At 41.6% G+C, this 24,659-nt stretch overlaps 2 protein-coding genes across 5 annotated transcripts in view; one reads left to right on the plus strand and one right to left on the minus strand.

Moving 5' to 3' along the window:
- OTUB2 (OTU deubiquitinase, ubiquitin aldehyde binding 2) overlaps positions 1-10,915 on the plus strand; it is a 31,259-nt gene extending 20,344 nt beyond the window's left edge. For both annotated transcript variants that reach the window (XM_021000254.2, XM_021000256.2), the window contains 3 exons: positions 3,696-3,780; positions 9,277-9,471; positions 10,654-10,915. In XM_021000254.2, coding sequence (XP_020855913.1) covers positions 3,696-3,780; positions 9,277-9,471; positions 10,654-10,863 — 490 coding nt within the window. In that variant the 3' untranslated portion in view covers positions 10,864-10,915. The remainder of the gene's footprint in view (positions 1-3,695; positions 3,781-9,276; positions 9,472-10,653) is intronic.
- Positions 10,916-22,943: 12,028 nt separating this feature from the next.
- The window catches only part of DDX24 (DEAD-box helicase 24), a 36,620-nt gene continuing 34,904 nt past the window's right edge, over positions 22,944-24,659 (minus strand). For 2 of the 3 annotated variants that reach the window (XM_021000290.2, XM_021000289.2), the window contains one exon: positions 22,944-23,445. In XM_021000290.2, the coding sequence (XP_020855949.1) occupies positions 23,201-23,445 (245 nt within the window). In that variant the 3' untranslated portion in view covers positions 22,944-23,200. The remainder of the gene's footprint in view (positions 23,446-24,659) is intronic. The other variant, XM_021000291.2, reaches the window with a different exon arrangement.

Here is a 24,659-nt window from a genome sequence, read left to right on the forward strand (position 1 = left end):
CTTGCTAGGCCTTAATTTCCTCATCTGTAAGATGACCTCTGATGAACCCTCCATCTCTAACCTTTTCCACATTGTGTTCTCTCTACCTTCGAGTTCTTGCATTCCATGTTCTAGGTTTCTTTTTTGTTCTTACCCCCTATGATTTCATATGTCTGTGGAGTCACCTTTCTTGGTGGCCTTGAAATAGGTAATTATCTTCTCCCTGCTATGGTTTAGATATGGTGCTACTTGGAGACAGGGAGACTGAATAAATATCTTTCCCAGGTGCCCCAACTGATTCACTGGCCAGGTGCAAACTAGCAAAAATAATTGTTTTAGGACAGTTAACAAGAGATTTCGAGCCACAGCAAAACCCAAAAAAACTTCCATGACAGGAAGCATTCAAGCAGAAGTAGGTTAACCATTTAACGAGTGATTATAGAGATTCCATCTCTCTTTATTGATATAATGGATAGGGTGCCAGACCTAGAGTCGGGGCGACCCACATTCAGATCCAGCCTCAAACACTTACTAGTTCTAAGACCTTAGGCAAGTCATTTAATCTCTTTCTGCCTCATTTGTAAAAAATAATAAGAACAGCACCTACCTCCTAGCCTTTTTGTGAGAATAAAGTACATAATATTTGTAAAATTATTTTTTAAATGTTATTAAAATTATTAAAATTTTAATTATTATTAAAATGATTAAAATTTACTAAAAATAAAATTTGTAAGATACTTTTCTCACAAGGTACAAACATCAGAGCTAACAAACTCACATGTACAATAGAAGACAATTTTGGAGGCAGAATCAGAGGACTTCGGTTCAAGCAAAGGTGGTGCCATTATACTACTGGTGTGACCTTGGGAAAGTGGTTTAACCTTTCTGGTCTGTTTCCTCATATGTAAAAAATGAAAGGGTCAAACTAGATGACTTTGTAAGTCCCATCTATGATTCTATGAATATCACTTGGGGGGAAGAGGTAGATCTTCATTTGAACAGAGCCCTAATGGTGGTATTTTGGGCATCTACGATAGCTCCACAGCCTTAACTGCCCCTTCCATCATTAATTCTTAAGCCTATTCTATTTTAGGGCAGTGCTTATCACTAAGAAGTTCTTCCTTTTAATGAACTGAAATCTGCCTCCTTATAATTTCTTTTTATTTATTTGTTTTTTATTTGTTTTCTGCTTTTTGCTAGGCAGTCAGGGTTAATTGACTTACCCAGGATCACACAGCTAGTAAGTGTTGTGTGTTATAGGTCTGAGACCGGATTTGAACTCAGGTCCTCCTGACTCCATGGCCAGAGCTCTATCCACTGCGCCACCTAGCTGCCCCTAATTTCTTCTTTTTAAAATAAATTTCTCCACATAATTTTCAACCATTAGTCTTAGCCATGCTGAATAAGACCAATCCCTTTATTACTTGATAGCCCTTCAGATAACTGAAATCCACAAGTACAAGTTGCCCTCCCTGTTCTCCTCTACCAGTCTTTCCTTCTCCATATTAAATATTCCCAATTACTTCAATGGAGAGGATGGTTTTGAGTCCTGTTCCTGTCCTGTTCACCCTTCTCTGAACACACTACAGTGTTTTAATACCTTCCTCCGAACACATTACAGTGTTTCAATGTCCCTTCTAAAACATGGCACTGAGAACTGAACCTAATATTCCAAATGGAGTTTGACCAGGTCAGAGTGATGATACTGTCACCTCCCCAGTCCTAGACACTATTCCTCTCTTAATGCAACTATAATCCCATTTGATTTTTTGGATTGCCATTTGTAAAAGACCTATGACTAAATCATGGGGAGAGGAGGCCACAGGTCACTAGAGTTAGTTCAATCGATTGTTCCATCAGGAAAAGACCTTAAAGGATATCTGGTCCACAGAAAATTTGCTCAAGCTTGCATTCCACTAAAACTTTTAGTGGTTTTTTTTTTAACTACATTTCTCCCACCCTGTAGTCATATGGTTGATTTTTTGACATTGAATGCAATACTTTATCTTTATCTCTATTCAATTTCATCTTACTAGCTTCAGCCTACAACTCTCAAGTCTTGAGATATTTTTGGATCTTATATTTGTGGGCTCACTGGAAAAGACTCTAGTATTGGGGAAAAAATTAAAGGAAAGGTTAAAAGAAAAGAGGACAGTAGAGGATGAGATGGATAGATAGTGTTATAGAAACAATAAACACGAACTTGGACAGAATTCAAGAGATAGTGGATGATAGAAGGGGCCTGGTGTGCTATAGACCATGGGGTCACAGAAGAGCTGGACACAATTGAACAAAAACAGCAACATGTTTGTGGTCCATTGTGTTGGTTTCCACTTTTGAATTTGTGTTTCCTGCAGATTTGATGTATGCTACCTCAATCCAAGTCACTAATGAAAATGTTAATCAGGACAGAATTAAAGACGAATGTCTCCAGGAGAGGAAAAAAGAGCTCACAGAGTGGGTGTAGAACTCTATAGTGGGGTTTTTTTTCTGAAACATGCCACTAGGTGGCATGATCCTCCCCCATATTTGGCAGCCCTGGACCTGGGTCTTTATACCTAGTCTATTCTGTGACTTCTGAAGAGGAAGAGAACACAAAACATCCAAAACAACCTGTTCAGAGTTATTATAAACCAAACCTGAAGAGCCTGCTTTGCATATCAGCCTATTTAAACCCCGGGAGAGTACAATAAAGTCTCAGTTTTCCCAAAGGGAGAGCTTTGAAAGGAAAGAGCTGATAGAAAATCCTAACCAAAAGTGACTTCCTATTAGGAGGTATTTGGGATGTGTTTAGAGGTGGGGTGCCATATGCTCCATAGACTTGTTCCAGCATCCCTTTTGTTACTTTAGGGAGGAGGAAAGACTGTGGGATTGAGACAGAAGATGAGGAAAAGATTGGGAAAACATGGCTCTGACAACTAACTTGTTATGGGACCATGGGCAACTCTCTGCGTTTCAGTACCCTAATCTGAAAAATGGGAATAATATTTTGCACTACCTACCTCATAAATATGTAAGGAAAATATATTGGAAAGCTTAAACCCTCTAGATGAATGTGAATTATTGTTGCTGTCATTCCATAATTGTTCCCATCAGTGGCTATCTCTGTAATTGGGAACATGAGCTGCCTTTGGTGAGAATAGCCCCTGACCTGTCTTCCATTTATAGAGATATGAGATGGAATAACAGGAAGGACATTGTGAGCCTCAAATAAGATAATGGATGTAAGGCACGTTGCAAACCTTAAAGCCCTGTAGAAATGTCATTATTATTTTACCATCATCATCATCATCATCATCCTGTAGTCACCTGGCCTGCAATCTGGTAATAACTTCATTCCTTGAACCTTCTACTTCACTTCTGCTGAGCTCAAACAATGTTTGTGAGCCGTATAGGAGTGTGCTGATAAATATTTAACAACCAAGCTCTCCAGAAGGAAAAAAGAAAGTATACACCCAGGCACTCTTAAGTTTCATTTACATTATTAACACTTTCTTACTCTAGATAATCAACAAAACAATAAATCTCGCCTTGATTTGTAACTTTACTGGTTTCTGAGGAATAAATTGTTCATGCTGAATTAACAATAGCTGCTTAGAGCTGGCTCCAGCACATCCATGGATAACAGAGCCCAAGATGCTGGAGAAATTGCATGTAGAGAATGCACCTGATACTTTGTTCACTGACCACTAATCTTTAGGTTTAATTCCTTTCAGGTTTAAGGAACGTGTGCTACAGACCCCAAAAGACCTTTTAGCTGCTGGATTTGAAGAACACAAATTCAGAAACTTCTTTAATGCTGTAAGTAGCCTATGAACCGAGCACCCAGATGTCTGGATCAAAATACAAACAGGAGAGCAGGGCAGAAGTACTAAAAAAACATGAAAGCAATAACTGTGTTATCATGGTCAAGTCAGTTAGATTCTTGGAGTTTTGGTTTCTTGCAAAATGGAGATGAGGCTTAGGAGAGGAACTTATGTCCCTAACAAGACCATCAGCCTTTCTCCCACTGTGAGGCTGCATGCAGGCAGCTTGTGCCTCTGGGCTGTTGTTTCTAACCTGGCTTTAGAACCCATTGTGTTGATAGGTGGAGCAAGGGAGCCAAATGACACCACTTTCTGTCCAAGCTGATTAGATTGGAGGAGTCAGTCTGTGTGGCTTTTCCCATATATATCCCTATTTTTGTTCCCCTGTATTTGTGCCCCTGGGGAGTTCTCATCAGATCATGCTGTGAACTACCCGAGGTTTTGGTACCTAAGGACTAGAAGATTCTTATGTCACCAGGTCAGCTACAAGTGTGACCTTGACAGTATCTTCTAAGACCCTTCTGTTGGATAGGTCTATGTCTGAAGTTGTGAGATTCTGAAATTGTATACTTCTACCTGGAACCTTCCATCAGAAACTCTGACCTCTGGGTACTATCATCTTAATGGTTGGAATAGGGGAATAATTAGTACAATTAATGCATGAGTTGGTGAAGACAGGGGAAGGAGAGATAGCCCACCCTGCAGTGTACCGTATTCCTCCTGATTGTGGGTCCCACCCCTGCCAAAGCCCCAGAGTACCTTGATGTTCGTTCTATAAGTAAGAGCCCAAGGAATAGGGGAACATTTATTGTGTTCCCAGTCCATATTTTATGGACATGAGGGAGCCTCCACATATCACAGAACCCTGAACCACTCAATTCAGTGATCATGGCAGCCAGAGGGGCTTTTGAAGGGTGACTCTCTCCCATTCTTTCTCCTCTCCTCCCCCACACACTATTTTTAAAATAGTGAATAATGTGTTCTATGGGATTGGGAAATAGACAATAACAATTCACATTTTTATTTTTTTATTAACATTTTTACTTAAAGTTTTGAGTTCCAAATTCTATCCTTCCCTTCCTCCCTTCCCTACTCCCTGAGAGGTTAGGTTATACATGTGCAATTATGTAAAACATTTCCAAATTAGTCATTTTGTAGAAGAAAACTCAAAAAAATGAAAGAAAGTGAAAAATAGCATGCTTCAGTCTGTATTCAAACAATGTCAGTTTCTTCTCTGGATGAAGATAATATGCTTCATCATTAGTCTTTTGGGGTGTCTTAAATCATTGTGTTACTGAGAATAGCTAAGTCATTCACAGTTCTTCATCATACAATATTGCTGTTACTGTGTATAATGTTCTCCTGGTTTGCATCAGTTCATGTAAGTCTTTCCAGGTTTTTCTGAAGTCATCCTGCTTGCCATTTCTTATAGCACAACAATATTCCATTACAATCATATACCACAGCTTGTTCAGCTATTCCCTAACTGATGGGCATCCCTTCAATTTCCAATTCTTTGCCACCACAGAAAGATAGCTCGCATTTTTAAAGAGCAGTATATTTTGCTACCACAAGATCTCAGTACTATTATCCCTATTTTGTATATGAGGAAACTAAGGTTCATGGAATTTAAATGACCTGTCTGGGTTCACAGACAAGTGACAGAGCTGGGCTTCAAACCCTCAGATTCATCTGATTGTATGTCCAGTGCTCATTCCATGACTCAAGCTGTCTCTACTGTGAAACACCTTAGGATAGATGAAATCATGATTTGTGGCTTATATTTACTGAGTGCAGGGGGAAATATGAAAAAGGAGAGCAGAGAGCAGTCTTCTTTCTCTCCTTTAAACAAAAGGGAATTTGAAGTGCGTGTGTGTTTGTTGGCCAGGGTTGATCAAAGATGTACAGGGCATAGGTTTGCCTATGTGAGAGTTGCTGTGACGGAGATAATCCAAAATCATAGACAGTCCTTTTTTTGTTGTTATTCTTTGTGGTTGAAGACATGCAGGGGCAACTAGGTGGCACAGTAGATGGGGTGAATAGGCCTGGAGTCAGGAGGATTTATCTCCTGAGTTCAAATCCAGCCTCAGACACTAGCTGTGTGACCTTGGACAAGTCACTTAACCCTGTTGGCCTCAGTTTCCTTATCTGTTAAATGAGCTGGAGAAGGAAATGGCAAATCACTCTAGTATCTTTGCCAAGAAAACCCCAAAATGGTGTCACAGAGACTCGGAGAAAAAGGACTTAATAACAACAAAAAAAAAGAGACAAGTTGGTATAGTGGATAGAGAGCTGACCTCCAAGTCTGGAAGACCTGGGTTCAAATCCTACCTCTGACACATGCCAGCTGTGGCACACAGCCATTCACTTAATCTCTCAGTGCCCCAGACAGCTAATGCTATACATTGCAGAGAAGGTGGTGATCTGCATTAATAGGTAAAATTTGTCACTAGGTGTACCCTACCCCAAGGAAATCACAGATCCAGTCTTAAAAAAAAAAAGTTTGTTTGATTTTGGAGTGCACTTGGCCTCCATCCTTTTCCCCCATGTTTAGCAAACCCTATGACCCAGTGCTGTTGCTAGGTAACATGTGTGCCTAAGCTCTATGTTGATAATTCAGTGGCACCTCCATGGTTGAGAGAGCTGGGGAAACCTGGTAGTCCTGGGGAGTATTTATGGCCAGAATTGCCATATGTTAACATTCTAAAGTAGGGGAATGATGAAGCACTGAGCTCTGACCCAGCAGGCTTGAGACTCTCCTATAGAAGTGGCCAGGTTTCATTTCCCTTATGGGCATGGGAAGAAGTGAATAATCCAGAGGGGAAAAAGAATTCTATAGTTGGAGTATCGTTTAGGACCTCAAAGTGTCTTAGATGTCAGGACCTGAGTTCAAATCCTAATACTGCTACTTATTATGGAAGCCGCTTCTCTTTCCTTGGCCTCAGTTCTGTCAGTTATAAGATGAGGCAGTTGGAATGAATTATCTCTACAATCTAGTTGTAAATCTACCATCCCTGAGACCCTGGGCCTGAAACTCAGGCTGACACAGCCTCTCATTTCACCCCATCTTTCATCTTCTGACCTATACCTTGTTTGATGCCACATTACCACTGCCTCCAGACCAGCTGGGCCGTGGAGAGAGGAAGTCCCAGGTCCTGAGTGTCAGAACTATAGAAATTTGGAGCTGGGAGAGACATTAAAACAATGATGTCAAATTCAAATAGAAAAGGGGGCCACTAAACTACATAAAGATCCTTGTGAGCACATATTGACTTAGACAACCACATATTAACATTATCTATGTTTTATTGTACTTTAATTTATTTTATTAAATGTTTCTCAATTATATTTTAATCTGGTTTGAGCCACACTCACGTGTATTGTGGCTGTAGGCTGTGCATTAAGACACCTCTGCCTTAAGATATCAAATATCAGAGCTATAAGGAAAACTTAGAGACATCATCTCAGTTTATGTTTCCCAACTGGCAATCTTCTAAAACAAAATTTTTATTTTTTACAAATCTGTAAAGCATTTACTATGAAAATTACTCTTTTTATCCATTAACTTTCAAAAACTGGTTCTTCTTGCTGCTTGTGTCCTTGCTCCTCTCTCCCACACCCATCCCCAAGCCCTCTGGACCATGCCCCCCCAAGCCTTTCAGAATCACCCCACAGCAGTTGTGGGGGACAGAATAGTGCCCAGTAGAGAATGTGGACATATATACTCCTCAGGACTGTTTGGTATGTGAAACACTAATTCAGTCACACAGCTGGTGAGCCATACCTCAGAGGTATGCTTTCCTGCCTCAGGTTTTATTGTTTCTGTGTCTGAAATATTCTCCCTGTCCCTCTCTGCCTGCTGACTTCATGCCTACCCTTTATAGCCAACTTACATGTTACCAGTTTCATGAAGCCGCCTCCGATTTCCTTCCCCTGAGCCCCTATTAGTAACATCCTTTCTGCATTCAGATCCCAAATAAGACCTTTCTTTGGAGCTAATACATTGTCTTTGTGTCATAGAATTGGGGTGGGGTGTGTGTGTGTGTGTGTGTGTGTGTGTATAAATAATCAAAGAACTTAGGCTATTGAGGAACTTAGAAATCACATTTTACAGATGAGTAAACTGAGACCCACAGAGGGAAATGTAAGCTAGATGAAGGTAGGAATTTTTTATCTCAGTTGTGTGGCTAAGGCAGTCTGTCACAGAGTGCTGCATACAGTGAACGATAAATGTTTGTTGAAGTTTTAACATTTTTAAGCCCAAGGAGCTAGACTTAGAAACACACAATAACCTAGTTATCTAAACTGATTGTGACTTCGGGGTGGGGGTGGGGAATGAGTCATTTCATAGTAGAAAGAATACTAGACTGAAAATTGGGAGCCCTGGGCTGCCTTTGGCTATACCACACACTAGCTCTGCAATCTGGGAAGGGCTGCAGGGTGGAGCAGTGGACTGAGTGCTGGGTCTGGAGTGAGAAAGGCACATTTTCCTGAATTCAAATATGGCTTCAGACGTTTACTAGGTGTGTGACCCTGGGCAAGTCATGTCACCCTGTTTGACTCAATTTCCTCATCTGTAAAATGAGCTGGAGAAGGAAATGGCCAACCTCTCCAGGATCTTTGCCAAGAAAACCCAAAAATGGGGTCATGAAGAGTTGTAAATGACTGAAAATGACAAAACAAAAAAAGCTCTGGGAAACAGTTACAGTAGCATTCATATAAGGCTTTGGGGTTTACAAGGTTTGGTTTGGTTTTTTTCCACACAGGATCTCATTTAATCCTTATGATAACCTGGGGAAGATAGATACTATCATGCTCATTTTACAGAGGAGGAAACAGACTCAGAGAGATTGAGTGACTTGCCCATTGTCACACAACTAATAAGCGTCAGAAGTAGGACTTGAACCCAAGTCTTTTGGCTCCAAATCTAACAACAGTCTTTTCATTACACTAAACTGCCTTGACCTCTCCGGGCCTCAGTTTTCTCATATATAATATGTGATAGTTGCTGCAGTTTCTTGGGTCCCTTCCAATTCCAACATTTCTGGATTCAAAGTTTCCTTCCCATTTCAACATCTGAGTTCATAATTAGTGAACAAGCATGTGAGTAGGTTCAAAGTTCTCCAGAACCCAGGACTGAATTACAATTTGGGGATGGGGGTTGTTCTGGAGTATGTGACTTTGGACCGACCTGAAATAGTAACAAAGTATTTCGAACTCACCATTTATTTTGTTCTGGGGAAATAGCAGCTTAGAGGTTATTATGAGTAATATAATTAATATACAATGTGTTATATAATTAATATAATATGCAATAATATATAATACAGTAATTGAAATATGTGATAATATAATATAATAATATGTCATAATTAATTTCAGCTTGGAGGTTATTATAATTCATCAACTTGAGGACCTGAAAAAGAAAGGCCTAGGCTCAGGAATAATGAATTCTTGTGTGTTCTATTTGTTCTTAACTGCCCGGCCTCAGTTTTACAGCCTGGTTGAAATGGTGGAGAAAGATGGCTCTGTTTCCAACTTGCTGAAGGTTTTCAATGACCAGAGCTTTTCAGATCGAATCGTCCAGTTCCTTAGGCTTCTCACCTCTGCATTCATCAAGAACCGGGCAGATTTCTTCAGGCATTTCATTGATGAGGAGATGGATGTCAAAGACTTCTGTGCTCAAGTAGGTTTACCCCTTTAGTAGCAGCCAGGAGAGTCTTAGATGCAGCTGTGTTCACGATTTGTATCCAGAGGCAGACCTGGGAGAATATTGAGCTCTGCTCCTGTACCCTGTGCCCTCACTATCCCTCAGAGAAGAAAGAGGCATCCTGAGAGTCAGGGAACCTGGATATGAGTCCTGGATCTGACACTGCCTAGCTATGTAACCTTGAGCAACATACTTTGCCTCTGGGCCTCCGATGATATGGAGGCCCCTTCCAGTTCTAATATTTTGTGTTCTCAGATAAGGAGACTGAGGCCCAGAGAGAAGAGGGCAGAAACTATCTTATTTATACTGTTTATCTGTCACAGTAAAGTAATACAGAGTTTGGCAGGCAGTCAAAAAATAATACATGTTCATTAAGGTTTTAACAGTTAAAAGCCTATTTTAAAGACAGCTCGGTGATGCAGTAGATGGAGTGCTGGGCCTGGAGTCAAGAAGATTCATTTTCATGAGTTCAAATCTGGCCTCAGACACTAGCTGTGTGACCCTGACCAAGTTATTAACCCTATTTGCCTCAGTCTTCTCATCTGTAAAATGAGCTGGAGAAGGAAATGGCAAACTATCCCAGTAATGTTACCAAGAAAACCTCCAGTGGGGTCATGAAGAGTTGGACATGACTGAAACAACTGAACAATAATATTTATGTAACTCGTACTATGTGCCAAGCTTTGAGCTAAGCACTTTACGATTATTTTAATCCTCACCATAACCCTGGGAGGTAGGTACTATTGTTATCCGCATAATACAGATAAGGAAACTGAGGCAAACAGAAATTAAGTGACTTGCCCAGGGTCACAAAGCTAGTATCTGAGACCAGTTTTTGAACTCAGATCTTCCTGCCTCTAGGCCCAGGGCACTATCCACTATTATCGTTATTATTTTCTGGGCTATTCAGTAAAGCTCATAGGTGGTTATTTCTCCCAATCTGGGATGGGTTTTGGCAATCCGTTCTTTTATCTCAAATAGCGCTAATTCTCTCCTGTGACTGGCCATGTATTATCAACTGCAGTGTGGCCTAGTCTGTCCATGGAATAAAGCAAAGCTGATCAGTTTACTAGGGAATCAAACCCCTGAACCCCTTCCTCCTCCCCCTGATGTCTGGTCCTGTCTGTCTGAACACTGTTACCTTGTTGGTGCTCACAGGAGGTGGAACCCATGGCCACAGAGTGCGACCACGTTCAGATCACGGCTCTGTCTCAGGCACTGAACATTCCTCTTCAAGTTGAGTACGTGGATGAAATGGACACCGCACTGAACCACCATGTATTTTCCGAGGCTGCCTGCCCTTCAGTTTATCTACTTTATAAAACATCACACTACAACATACTTTATGCAACCGATAAAGTGGGTTAATTTTAGGCCCTGCAGTGTAGAGTGTCACATGACAGGACTACATTCTAATAGAGCATTCTGTTTTTTTTTTTTTAATTATTTAGATGTTTCATTAACTAGAAGGAAATGTACAGCCTTTGGGGACACATCACTTACAAGATTGTGCCCAGGTTCTGTGTTGGGTGATACCAATTAACCAGCGAAAAGGCTGCTTTTTACCTCATCTAGATCACCTGTCATTGACTGACTTCTGATAACATTAATAATGTTTGTTTTGGCTATGGACCAAATGTTTTCCACCTTTGACTGGGTAAATGGTGTGAGAAATGAGCACTTGATGAGCAATCAGGAGACCTGGGTTGGAATCCTGGCTCTGCCACTCACTTGATGCCCAGTCTTTAACAAGTCATTGGCTCTCTGGAGCTCAGTATCTGCATCTGTAAAATGGGGCAGGGTGGGTGAGTAAGCAGATGTTGAAGATCTCATTTTTCCACTTCTCAATATTATGTGGACTGCAGCTGTTCACCAAAGGTAATCCTTCACAAGAAGAGACAGGGAAAATTGTTTCCACATACGATGTTTTGATTGCTAGAACCCCATCGGAGCCAAATCAGTTTAGGATCATTAGATTTAATGTTGAAAGGGCCACCTACCTGAAATCATATACTCTGGGATCTAGAAGTTCTTATCCTGGGGCCCATGGATAGATTTTTAGGGGGATCATAAATTTAAATGAGAAAAAAATATGTTTATTTTCACTAACCTCTCACTGAAAGTTAGCATTTCCTTCAGTTTATCTTTCTTATTCTGAGAAAAGGTCTATGTGCTCCACCAGACTGCCAAAACTGTCCATTATACAAAAAAAAAGGTTTAGAATTGTACAGATAGGAAAACTGAGGCCCAGAAAAGTCAAATGACTTGCCCATGGTAACAAGGGCAGAGCTAGAATGTAAACCCAGCCAAGTCTCCTAACGCCAAAGCCAGAGCTCTTCCCACTGATTGGTTAGTCGTCTGACATTACCTTTTATTTAAGCTGAATGGCCAGTTCAATCAGGAGGAGCCACTGAGCATGTATACACCATAGGACATACAAACAGAAGAAATTAGGCTTGTGGTGATCTCTGCTAAGCTAGGCTTCCTTACCTCTTCAACAGTGAGTCTGTTCTGATTTGAAAATCAGCTTGAGAGCACAATGAAGAGCCATGCTCTTACTAGCCCAAAGGTATCCAGACTTCCTGGGGCAAGTGAGTCGAGAGCCCCCCTCCCACGCCTCCCACTACTACAGCCTCATCAACTGAAAACTAATTTGGTTTGTTTCTAAATCTCACTCATTACCATAGGACTGTAGATCCTATGGTGGCCCTTAGCCGCCATGACGTCCATCATTATCATTCTGCATATGAGGAAACTAAAAAGAAGTGACATTTGCCCAAGGTCACACAGCTAGTGTCTGAGTCAAAATTTGAACCCAGGTCTTCCTGACTCTCAGTTCACTGCCCTACATACTTCACTAGGGTACCTCTAAAACACAGCAACCATCATTTCCAGGCAGTCCTCTATCTAAGTATTAACCAGGACCAACTCTACTTAGATTCTGAGAAAAGATGAAAATCAAGTATATTTGTCATCTAGCTCTATGTGTCTTCCTGACCAGCCCCCTTAACCCCCTTACCATTTCTGGCTTAGGAAACTGAAGCAAACCAATAAACAATGGTGAAGAGGCAGCTAGGTGGCACAGTTGGATAGAGTACTGGGCCTGAAATCAAGAAGACATGAGTCCAAATCCCGCCTCAGACATTTACTAGCTGGGTGACCTTGGGCAAGTCACTTAACCTTTTGCCTGCCTGTTTCCTATAAAATGGGAATCAAAATAGCACCTTCCTTCCAGGATTGTACACATGAGAGAATAGCTATAAAGTGCTTAGCACAGGGCCTGGCACATAGTAGGTGTTACATAAAATGTTATGTTTTTTTAAAAAAGGGGGGGGCCGAGTAAAAGCAGGGACTTGTGCTCTCCCCCAAGCCCCTCCAAATACCTGTAAAAAATGGCTCTCATTCCCCCCCCCAAAAAAAAAAAGGAACAGCATAAGAGATCAAATTTCAACACTAAAGCTTCCTGAGAAGAGAGTCTGGTGATTACATGGGTTTCATATTTCCTGTAAATTGCAGGTAGCCCTTAGGAAAACATTGATTTGGGTTCACAACCTCCAAGGCCAGTAGTAGAAAGAATACTAAATGTGGAGTCAGAGGCACTGAATTTAAATTCTGCCCCCTTCCTTTCTGTCCTTAGGCAAATCACTACTTCTGGGCCTATTTCCTCATTTGTGAAATGAAAGGGTTACATGCTAGAATCCCACAGGGTTGGGTGTTTTTGTTTTGTTTTGTTTTTTGTTTCTTTTTACAGGGTTTTTGTTTTAACTCTACATCCTATGAAATCATAGGTAATTATCAAGTTTTCTTCCTGTCCCACTTTTTATACAACCAAGAAGAAAACTAGGCTAGGGGAGGGGGTGGGGGTGGGGCAAAAGAAGGGGGAGATTGGGGAGCAAAGAAAGAATGAACAATGAAGTGAAAACACCAGCTTTTCTGATGGGCACTGCTAAGGGCTGTGCATTCTTCTGAAGGAAAAGAGGGAGACTTCAGATAACATCATGGGACACTTCTACACCAGTTCTGAAATTTACAGGCCTTCCTCTCTCAGGTTCCAATTCTAAAGGGATTTTCTGGATCTGTTGGTGCTACTGTTGATGTCATTGCTTAAAAAACAAAGTGTACTGTTTACAAGGGTAGTGCCAATGTTTGAAAACAATGCTCTACTTTCATTAAAGATATTAGGCTTCTCGTGTAAATGAAAACGTATTGGAATTTCGCATGGGGAGCTCAGGCTCCGTCAGCACTTGTGAAATCATGGCACAGGAACTCATCATTTGTTCTTCCCGGTGGACGGGACTCTGATCCGTGAATTATGTATTAACTGCTGTACCCTGTTTTCTGGACGCCAGTGCATTGATCTGTATGTTACAATGTTGTGGTAGTGAGAAAACATCCTTTGATGGATACACAGTGCCTAGCACATAGTAGGGTGCTTAATAAATGTTTATTGACTATCAACTACTATTGATGGGATTTTCCAATGTTATTTTTCACTGCTCATTCCGCGGACTAGCATTGTATTCAACTACCTGAAATAGTGGGAGAAAAACATCCTTTGATGGACGCACAGTACCTAGCACATAGTAGGGTGCTTAATGTTTAATGACTGTCAACTATTATTAATGGGATCTTCCAACATTATTTTTCACTGCCCATTCCACAGACTAGCATTGTATTCGAACACCTCAGCCAAATGAAACCAAATGATCTGGTTCATCTAAATAAATACTTAACAAAATAAATACTTATTTTGCTGAAATCTTTAAAAACTGAACATTGTCATGTGGTCCGCCACTTAGTCGTCCTCACCAGAACTCAAAGCAGCATGATTTTTATTTTTTTCAATGTTAGCATGTGGGTTCTCTGTTAGAAGTTATGCTGTGAATTTAGGTGCATGATCTGCATGTCACACATAAGGAAACAGTTGTATAGGCAGACACGAGACAGAGAAAAAGAAAATTTTTAAAAATTTTGTCCCAGGCAGGATCATATCTGAATGGTACTTACCCACAGTCAGTATTTTGGGGAGTAATTTCACCCATGTGACCCTTTCTCCATTTCCCCAAAATGCAGGAAAGAAACAAACTCCTTGTAGTCACCTATGTTTTGCTCCTCTTAAGAATACCGTTCTAGGGGCAGTTAGGTGGCGTAGTTAATAGAGCACTGGTCCTGGAGTCAGGAGGACCTGAGTTCAAATGTGGCCTCAGACACTTGACACTTACTAGCTGTGTGACCTTGGGCAAGTCACTTAACCCCATTGCCTAGCCAATTAAAAAAAAGAAATCTGTTCTAATCTGTTTCTAAGTCAGTGAAAGAACATGCATGTGTGGGGGGGTGGGGGTGGGGGTGGGGGTGGGGGGGGTGGAATCACTGGCCTCAAAGAACATTTAGGCAGCTAGGCAGTGAGGTACATAGAGCATTGGGCCTGCAGTCAGGAATACCTGAGTTCAACTCCAGTCTCAGACACTTATGTGACCCTGGGCAAGTCACTTAATCTATGCCTCAGTTTCCTCATCTGTAAAATGGGAGATAACAGCACCTACCTCCCAAGGCAGCTAGGTGGATAGAACACTGGGCTTGAAATCAGGAAGGCTCATCTTCATGAGTTCAAGTCCAGCTTCAGATACTTCCTAGTTGTGTGACCCTAGGCAAGTCTCTTAACCCTGTTTGCCTCAGTTCCTCATGTACAAAATGAGCTAGAGAAGGAAATGGTCAAACCAATCCAGTATCTTTGCCAAGAAAACCCCAAACGGGGTCACAAAGAGTTGGTCACAGCTGACTGAGCACCACCACCTCCCAGGGTGGTCATGAGGATCAAAGGAGAGGATATTTGTGAAGCTCTTAACACGGTGTCTGGCACACAGTGAGCACTCCATGAACATATGTATAAATGCTATTAGTTACAAGCTCTGTGACCTTGGTGTAAGTCGCCTCTCTGCGCCTCTCTTTTCCCTCTTCGTAAAATGGGGATAGCATCACCTCAGAGGCGCGAAGCACCATCCTAAGGGGAGCAGCATTCTATCATTAAATTTATTTGATAGGATAGCAGATGTTAATTTATGGGGACCTTCAGGTCTACCTTTCAAAGCTTTGTTAGGTGTTGCTCACATCGAGCTGAAATCTGCTTCCTTGTAACAACACTACACTGGGCCTAGTTCTGCTCTCTTGGGCCAGGGAGGCTCATCCTTCTTCTAATACCTGACGCAGTTCTCTCTTCCGCATCTTCTCATTTCTGGGAAAAACATCCCACGGTTCCTATAACCAAAAACTGTCCTGTGCAGACGTGGCATTGTCAGGGTAAGTTCCTTAAGGAGAGTCATGTTGGAGGCAAGACTTGTTTCCATGTTCTTTGATTTGGGCAGCTTGCCCCTGGCAAAAAGTGCTGACTGTAAACATTTCCAAACACCGGTGAGGTGATGCTAACCCACCTTAAGGCACGGGAACAAAAACTGGTTAAATCGGGGAGCAGGAGGGCAAACCCAAACTTTCCAGCTTCTCAGTGTGGCTTCAGTGACTTATGTGAAGTGTTAGGAATTCTTGGCATGTTAAATAAGCCCATATTCAAACATGAGAACAAAAACCACATTCCAAAAAGGAACCGATGATGATAATGGCAGCTCATGTTTCTACCCCATTTTGTAGTTTACCAAGCACTTTCCTCACAGCTGCTGTGTGAGGTGGGCATTTTACGGATGAAGTGATTTGTCCAATGCCATGACATCCGTGTCTTAAGAGTCAGAAATAGAACCCACTGCAGTATACAGAGGATTGGGTGCTGAGAGTCGATCCAGTCAAATCCCTCCTCAGCTCCACCATATTGATTGATAAGGAAACTAGGACTCAAACAAGGTGAGTGACGTAATAATAATAACAATAATAACACAAGCGAGCGTTTACATAGTGTGTTAATGTTTGCAAAGAGCTTTACGTGTTATCTTGTTTGGGCTCCACAACAAACCCAGTGAATGAGGCAGGTACTTTTTGTTCAGTCATTTCAGTCATGTCCAACTCTTTGGGACCCCATTTGGGGTTTTCTTGGCAAAGATTCCGGAATGGTTTGCCATTTCCTTCTCCAATTCATTTTACAGACAAGGAAACTGAGGCAAATAGGATTAAATGACTTGCCCAGGGTCACACAGCAAGTGTCTGATTTGAACTCGGATCTTCCTGGTCCCTGGCCTGGTGGTCTATCCATGTGCTACCTGGAAGGAAGGTGCTATTATCCTCATTTACAGATGAAGAAACTGAGGCTATTGCTTCCCTTCACCACTGGCCCAAATAGACTGACCAAAATTTTATGTAATTATGTAATACTTCAAAATTCTGTATCCAGGTACATCCATGTTTTCACCTTGATGACCCCTGTCTGACAATACCCTTGCAGGTTCCCAGGTGGTCTGTCAAAAGCTTTTTTTTTTTTGCAAGTAGTCACATCCGTTGCCATAACAACCTCTGTTCACCAAGTTGGCTATTTCTCCCTCTTGCATACCAGTGCTTCACGCCTGCCACTTTCTCTAGTGAGTCAGGTCTTCCAAGAGGAATTTTGTCAACTGGGCAGCTGTTGCATAAGGCTTGAGTTACCTGTTTGCTGCAGATACTGTAGCCTCGTTAGCTCATGTGCTACATGATCAATAGTCATGGCTGAGAGGGTACGGCCTGCTCAAGCTTGGATGAAACCATGTCATTATGGGTAAACATCTCCCCAGTGGCTGAGCTGTCTCAGAGTTTCATTTGCTACACACCATGGGGCATGGACCAAACCCTTGTAGGGGGTAAGTGAGCTGACGTTTGAATGCCTGTCCCCTTTTTTTCCCCTCTCTGAATAAAGCTCCTGGGCTGTTTGATGAATCATTTATCTGATACAGAAAGTATATTAGATGCTCAGCACTTATAAAACAGGTTCCCACTAAGAAACGATCTGGGTAATTAACACAAAGTCTCAGTAATTCAACCAATGGTCTACTTTAGTATCCTAGGGTAACAGGACCACAAGGGGGAGCCTTTGGAGTTTGACTCCTGGCTATATCCCTCACTAGCTAGGTGACCTTCAGGAAGTCACTTTGCTGTTCTGAGCCTGTCTCCTTATCTATCAAACAAAATAGCTACAAAGTCATTTCTAAGGTTACCTTTGCAGCTACCGTTTCTAAGCCTTGTCTACACAACATTACTCTCACCTGACAATGAATGCATGGTACCTGACAGAGTCACGAGCAAAAGGCACCAAGGAATAGCAGAATGGGCGTGGGACTTGTCGTTAGAGAAACCTTGGGGTCCAGTCCAATCTCTATTGATTACTACTTGTGAGATCCTAGACAAATTGCATAACATTTATGAACATTAGTATCCTCATCTATAAAAGAGGCATGATGACCTCACTACCTACCTCACAAGGCTACTGTAAGAATCCAGCGAAAAGATGGGAAGGGCTTTACGATGAAGCATTTATATGTCGACCCCCCCCCAGAAGTTCATCCTCCAGGGATGCATGGCAGTGACCCCAGGGTCTTGATGACTATGCCACCAGAGAGCACCACGAAGTTTGGGCCTAGCACTGATCAGTCATCCCTCCTAGTTTAAGGGCCAAGTGGTTCAACATGCTAACTTTCAATGGGATCGATTTTTTTTTCACCCACAGCAACTCACAAAAACTCTACTGAGAACATGCTCTGTAGGGCAGGATGGTCCATGCTACCGGAATCATAGATCCTTGAAGTGTTATCATTGGTTGCCCCAAACCACCATACATGTATTTTTTTTTTTGCTACCTCCCCTCATATTCTCTCTTCCTTCTCTTCTGCTGCAACCTCAAACCAACCATCAATATCAGCCACTGCTGGCCTTCAATACTAACAGAATTCCATTCTCCTGTACCTTGCCCTCCCAAAGCCACCAAATTAAAAAAATAAGGCTATTTCTCCTATCACCTAAACCTGGGCATAAAAAGCCTGCCTACCGACACAGCTCAAGGCCATCTAATTCCTCACTACAAAGTACTTTTTCCTTCTCTGGTTTTCCTTACCTGTACTAGTATAATGAAAAGTTCTGGTTTTAGAGCACGTAAATGCAAATTCTATCTTTACTACTTCCTAGCCATGTGAACTCACATAAATCACTTAATCTCTCTGAGCCATACTTCTCTGGGACTCAGTTTTCTTTCCATAAAATTAGGGGAATGGATTAAATTCATGGTTTCTCTAAGACCCCTACTTCCAGCTCTACATCTTATGAGTCTATAATCGGACAAACTCCACAAAGTTTGAGATAGCTAACTGGGAGCTCAAAAATCTACTATTGTGGTGCTAAAGAAGACTTTCGAGAGTTTCCTGGACAGTAAGGAAATCAGATCAGTCAATACTTAAAAAGAAATTAATTCAGGCTATTCATTGGATACTAAATGCTGAAGTGTAAATACTCTGGTCACATAATGGGACTCACTGGAATAGACCCTGATGTTGGGAAAGATTGAAGGCAAAAGAAAAAGGGGACAGTAGAAAAGGAGATGGTTAATAAGTCATGGAAACAACAAACATTAAACTTGGACAGACTTCAACAGATAGTAGAGGACAGAAAGGCCTGGCATGCTACAGTCCATGGGGTCACAAAGAGTTGGACATGACAACAAAAGGAGTAGATTTTGAGCTTTCATTAGCATATGTAAATGCTATTATTAATAGTAGTAATCATAACAGCAGCATTAATGTAGCAATTTAGTACTTTAGATTTTATCCTCAAGATTTATTACCTCCTGGGAGATAGGTGCTATTATTATCCCCATTTTATAGATGAGGAAACTGAGGGCAGAAATTACTTGTCCAGAGTCACACAGCTAGGAAGTATCTGAGACCAGATTTGAACTTCTTCTATTATGATTCAGTTAGCACAGAATGAACTATAACTTTAGCCAGCATAGCATATTATTTGACCTTACTCATTTTTTATTCTACAGAAAAGAAAGCTAGATCAAACATAGGAGATACAGGTTGAGGAGTCATATGCATTTAACTGCCATTTCCAATTCTTTTCTCTCAATTTTTTTTTTTTGCTTAGCATGAGGTAGTAGAAAGAATCAGGAGACCTGGGTTCAAGTCCTGGTTCTGCTCCTTCCAAGCTTTGTGACTCCAAGCAAGTCACTTAAAATTTCTCTGACCACAAATTCCCTCTTCTATAAAATGGGGATAATAATACCTGTTTTAGCCATCCCCCAGAGAGGTTTGTCAATCAGTCAGTCAATAAACATTTATTAAGTACCTACTATGTTCCAGGCACTGTGTTAAGCTCTGGGGATATAAAGAAAGGCAGAAGATAGTCCCTGCCCTCAAGGAGCTCACAACCTAATGGTGGATGACAGAACATAGAAAGATGCTGAGAAGGAAGCCGGGGAGGAAAGGAGGACACCTGGTATATAGGGGCATGATAACAGTTCTACAGCCAGCTGGGAAATGATGCGATGGTACCCTGAGCGAGTCCGTCTTAACTGAAAGGTCTGGGAAGAACACCCCACTATCCTCCCTCCACCCTCTCTATCAGCTGGACAAAGGAGTCCCAGGGACAGGAGTCCTAAAGAATTGTGAGTTTCAGAGTTGCCACAATCTTGCAGGAAGATGGTGTTTGTGGAGACAATGACGAAGTCCAGGAGAGAAGCCAAGTCAGAAATGATGAAACGGTTCCCCTGGGTTGTGGGTAAAGCACTTTGCAAACTATAAAGGACTATATAAATGTGGGTTACGGTGTTGTAGGGGATGGTCAGCGCTTCTTAAACTGTGGATCCCAACTCAAAGGCTTCTGAACGTGCAGCGACCAAATATTAATTAAAAATCAAACACGGGATGAATCTGAGGTGTTTCTGGCAGTGCTGGCCTGTGTTGCATTGTGCTACTTCACTGTAGCCTTGGCTCTGAACACAAAGCATGTGCACGCCCTTGGGCCCCGCAATGCCAACAAACGCTGCCCAAACGTCAAAAAGGGTTGAGAAACCCTGGCCTAGGAAACAGGAAGACCTGAGTGCGAGTCCCACGTTTGAGCCATACTGTCTTGGCATCTCCCTTAATTTCTCACTGCTCCAGCCAACGCTCTAAGATGGCAAGTAGCAAAACAGTTACTGATCTGCTCTGGCATTAGGAGTTCCCTTGCTGGAAGTTCCCTATACTAGATTAAAACTAAATGTTTATGCTTGGTACTGGCTAAGAAATAGGGAGGTGGATCAGTGGAATAGGTTAAATATGCAAGACACAGTAGCCAATGACTATAGTAATCTATTATTTGATAAACCCAAAGACCCCAGCTTCTGGAATAAGAACCCACTCTTTGAAAAAAACTGCTGGGAAAACTGGAAAAGAGTATGGCAGAAACTAGGCATAGATCCAAATCTCACACCATATACCAAAATAAAGTCAAAATGGGTTCAGGACTTAGATATAAAGGCTGATACCATAAGTAAACTGGGAGAACAAGGAATAGTTTACCTATCAGATCTATGGAGAACAGAAGAATTCATGACCAAACAGGAGATAGACAACATTATGAAAAGCAAAATGGATAATTTTGATTACATTAAATTGAAAAGTTTTTGCACAAACAAAGCCAATGCAACTAAGATTAGAAGGAAGGTAGAAAATTGGGAAAGAATTTTTACAACCAGTCTCTCTGATAAAGGCCTCATTTCTAAAATATATAGAGAATTAAGACAAATTTATAAGAACACAAGCCATTCCCCAATTGATAAATGGTCAAAGGATATGAACAGACAGTTCTCAGATGAAGAAATTAAAGCCATCTATAGTCATATGAAAAAATGCTCTAAATCGTTATTGATTAGAGAAATGCAAATCAAAACAACTCTGAGGTACCACATCACACCTATCAGATTGGCCAACATGACAAAACAGGAAAATGATAAATGTTGGAGAGGATGTGGGAAAATTGGAACGCTAATACATTGTTGGTGGAGTTGTGAAATGATCCAACCATTTTGGAGAACAATTTGGAACTATGCCCAAAGGGCTACAAAAATGTGCATACCCTTTGATCCAGCAATAGCACTTCTAGGGCTATATCCCAAAGAGATCAAACAAATGGGAAAAGGACCCACATGTACAAAAATATTCATAGCAGCTCTTTTTGTGGTGGCAAAGAATTGGAAATTGAGAGGATGCCCATCAATTGGGGAATGGCTGAGCAAGTTGTGGTATATGAATGTAATGGAATACTATTGTGCTGTAAGAAATGATGAACAGGCTGACTTCAGAAAAACCTGGAAAGACTTATATGGTCTGATGCTGAGTGAAGTGAGCAGAACCAAGAGGACTTTGTACACAATAACAGCCACGTTATGCAATGACTAAGATTGTTAAACTGAACTTTCTCAGCATTATGAGGATCTAAGACATTTCCAGAGGCCTCGGGATGGATAATGCTGTTCACATTCAAAGAAAGAACTATGGAAGTCGAATCGCTATCATTTATTTTACCTTCTGTTGAGTTTTGTTTCATCTTTCCAATGGTTCCTCGTATTGGTTTTAATTTTTACTTACAACTTCACTAATGTGAAAATATGTTTAATGGGTATGTAAATGTAAAGCCTATATCAGATTGTGCACCGTATTCGGGAAGGTGGGGGGGGAGAAAAAGGGAGAAAAATTTTCAACTCAAAAGCATATGGAAAAAAATAAAAAAAATTTAAAAAAAACTAAATGTTTAAGAAAAAATGAGGAGAGTCATGGATTTAGGAACAGCTAGGTGGCAAAGTAGATAGAGTGCTAGGCCTGAAGTCAAGAAGACTCATCTTCCTGAGTTCAAATCTGGCCCCAGACACTTACTAGCTGGGTGACCCTGGCAAATCACGTAACCAGTCTGCTTCAGTTTCCTTATCTGTAAAATGAGCTGAAGAAGGAAATGGCAAACCATTCCCAGTATCTCTGCCAAGAAAATCTCAAATGGGGTCATGAAGAAGTGAAAAACGACTGAATAACAAAAGTACTGGACCTCAAGTTGAGAAGACCTGAGTTCAAATTCAGCCTCAGATACTTACTAGCTGGGTGATCTTGTGCAAGTCACTTAACCCTGTTTGCCTCAGTTCCTCTCATCTGTAAAATGAACTGGAGAAGGAAATGGCAAACCACTCCAGTATCTTTGCTAAGAAAAACCCAAATAGCGTCACGAAGAGTCAGACATGACTGAAATGAAAGAACAACACGGATTTAGAGTCAAAGGACCTACATTCAACCTTCATTTTGCTATTTACCACCTGTGTGACTCTGGACACGTCACTTAATTCCTCCAGGCCTCAGTTTCTTTATCTGTAAAATGAGGGAGTAGGATTCTCAGGTCTACTTTTAGCCCTAAAACCATGAGCTTCTAAGTGACTGTCATATCATGAAGCCCACTCTAGCTGGATCTTCGCAATTACCCCAATTGTTTCACCTTCCAACTAAAAATTCATGACAACCGTCTCCATTTAATCCATGGCTTTTAATTAAAAAAAAAAAGTCTCCACATACGTTAGGGATGTAGCAGCATCCGAACGAATGCAGTGAGTAAGCGCTGCTACCTCTTGGCTAGTCTGACTGCATGACCGGCCATGGCATTGTTCTCCCTGTTATGCAGGCAGCAGGAGGTGGTGCTGCTACCCACAGGAGCAGACGGGGAGGAGGAGGGCCGCACAGAGCCACCACACTGCTGTCGCCAGCGAGCTTTGGTTTGTCTGCAGTTAACTGATGCTCCTGATTGGCTGCTGCTTCTTTCTCTTCTTCTGCTGCTGGGACACAGTGCTCAGAGCAGACTCTGAGGTGTGAAGGGGCATCTCGGGCACTGCCAGCTTTCCAAACTGTGTCGGATACTTGGTCTTCATGAGGTTTTTAAATACAGGTTGGGAAAGCAGATGTTTTAACTGTTTTTTCATTCCCTTCATCATCCTTTGTTTCTGACTCTCTTCTTGTTCGTTACGTCTTCCTCCTTGGCAAAACATTAAAAAGGTTTATTTATTTATTAATGGGAATTTTTAAAAACCTTTCCTCCCACCCCCTGCAAGGATATTTTCACAAACTCAGCGCTCTTTTGGGTGGCAAAGTACAAAAGGACTTTGAAGAGGCTTAGTATTATCCTCGTAGGCTTGATGGGAAAAACCAAGGTTTGCTGACCATCCGGCTAAAAAATCCCTCCAGAGACAATGCTTTGAATGCAGCCCAATTACTGCCTGTTTCGATACACAGATCAAATATGCTTAACTTCTACTGCATCTGCAAAGGGAAGGAGGCAGGCAGAACGATTCAGGGCAACTTCTTATGGCGTTTTTCCAAGTCACACAAGCAATCAGAAGCAGCATTCACCTGTTTGTTTCCTAAGAGCTTCCCACACAGTGGGGACCTTTCGTGTCGAAACCGTAACATATATTAAAAACAGGGCTAGTGGACTAGACTGTAACAGAGGCCCACAGGCAAGGTTCTGAGGACAATGTTGTGCTGCTAAAAAACAGTGATTACTCAGCTTTCAGTGAGATGTCTCTTACTGAAAAGTTAGTAAATAAGTTGTCTCTTCTGCATGACATGTCAACAGATCCCAATGAACAGACTGCCAAAGGGGTCTATGACACACACAAAGGGTGTACAGACCCCTGGTCTGCATGAGGCCTTTCCTGATCCCCTCCCGAATTATTTTGCATTTCATTCATATATGTTTATATATGTACAAGTCGGCTCCCCAGTTGTAAGTAAGCTCCTTGGAGACAGGGACTGTTTCATCCTTTCCATCCTCAGAACCCAGCAGGGTGTGGTATACAACAGGCATTTAATAAACGCTTGACTGACTGGTGGCAGCAGAACCGACAAGACATGGCAGCTTGGATGGAGGATATGATAAAGAAGGAAAGATGACTTTCCCTCAAACCGGGGTGATGTGGAGGCTGGGGAGACCCTCAACAAAAGAAAGGAAGTCTGGGGAACAGACAGGTTAGGGAAGAAGATGCATAAGTATGCCAGGCAGAAAAGACCAGGTAAGACCCCTCTGGCAGTCTGTTTGTTCATTGGAATGTGCTGACTTGTCATGCAGAACAGATAACATATTCATTTCCTAACTTTTCACTAAGAAATATTCCACTGAAAGCTGAGTGATACCACGTTTTTTTCAGCAGAACACAGGCCTCATTATAATACTGTCCTCAGTAACTTACT

The sequence above is a fragment of the Phascolarctos cinereus genome, unplaced genomic scaffold, assembly GCF_003287225.1.
Source record: "Phascolarctos cinereus isolate Bilbo 61053 unplaced genomic scaffold, phaCin_HiC Scaffold_3;HRSCAF=262, whole genome shotgun sequence".
Classification (NCBI taxonomy): Eukaryota; Metazoa; Chordata; class Mammalia; order Diprotodontia; family Phascolarctidae; genus Phascolarctos; species Phascolarctos cinereus.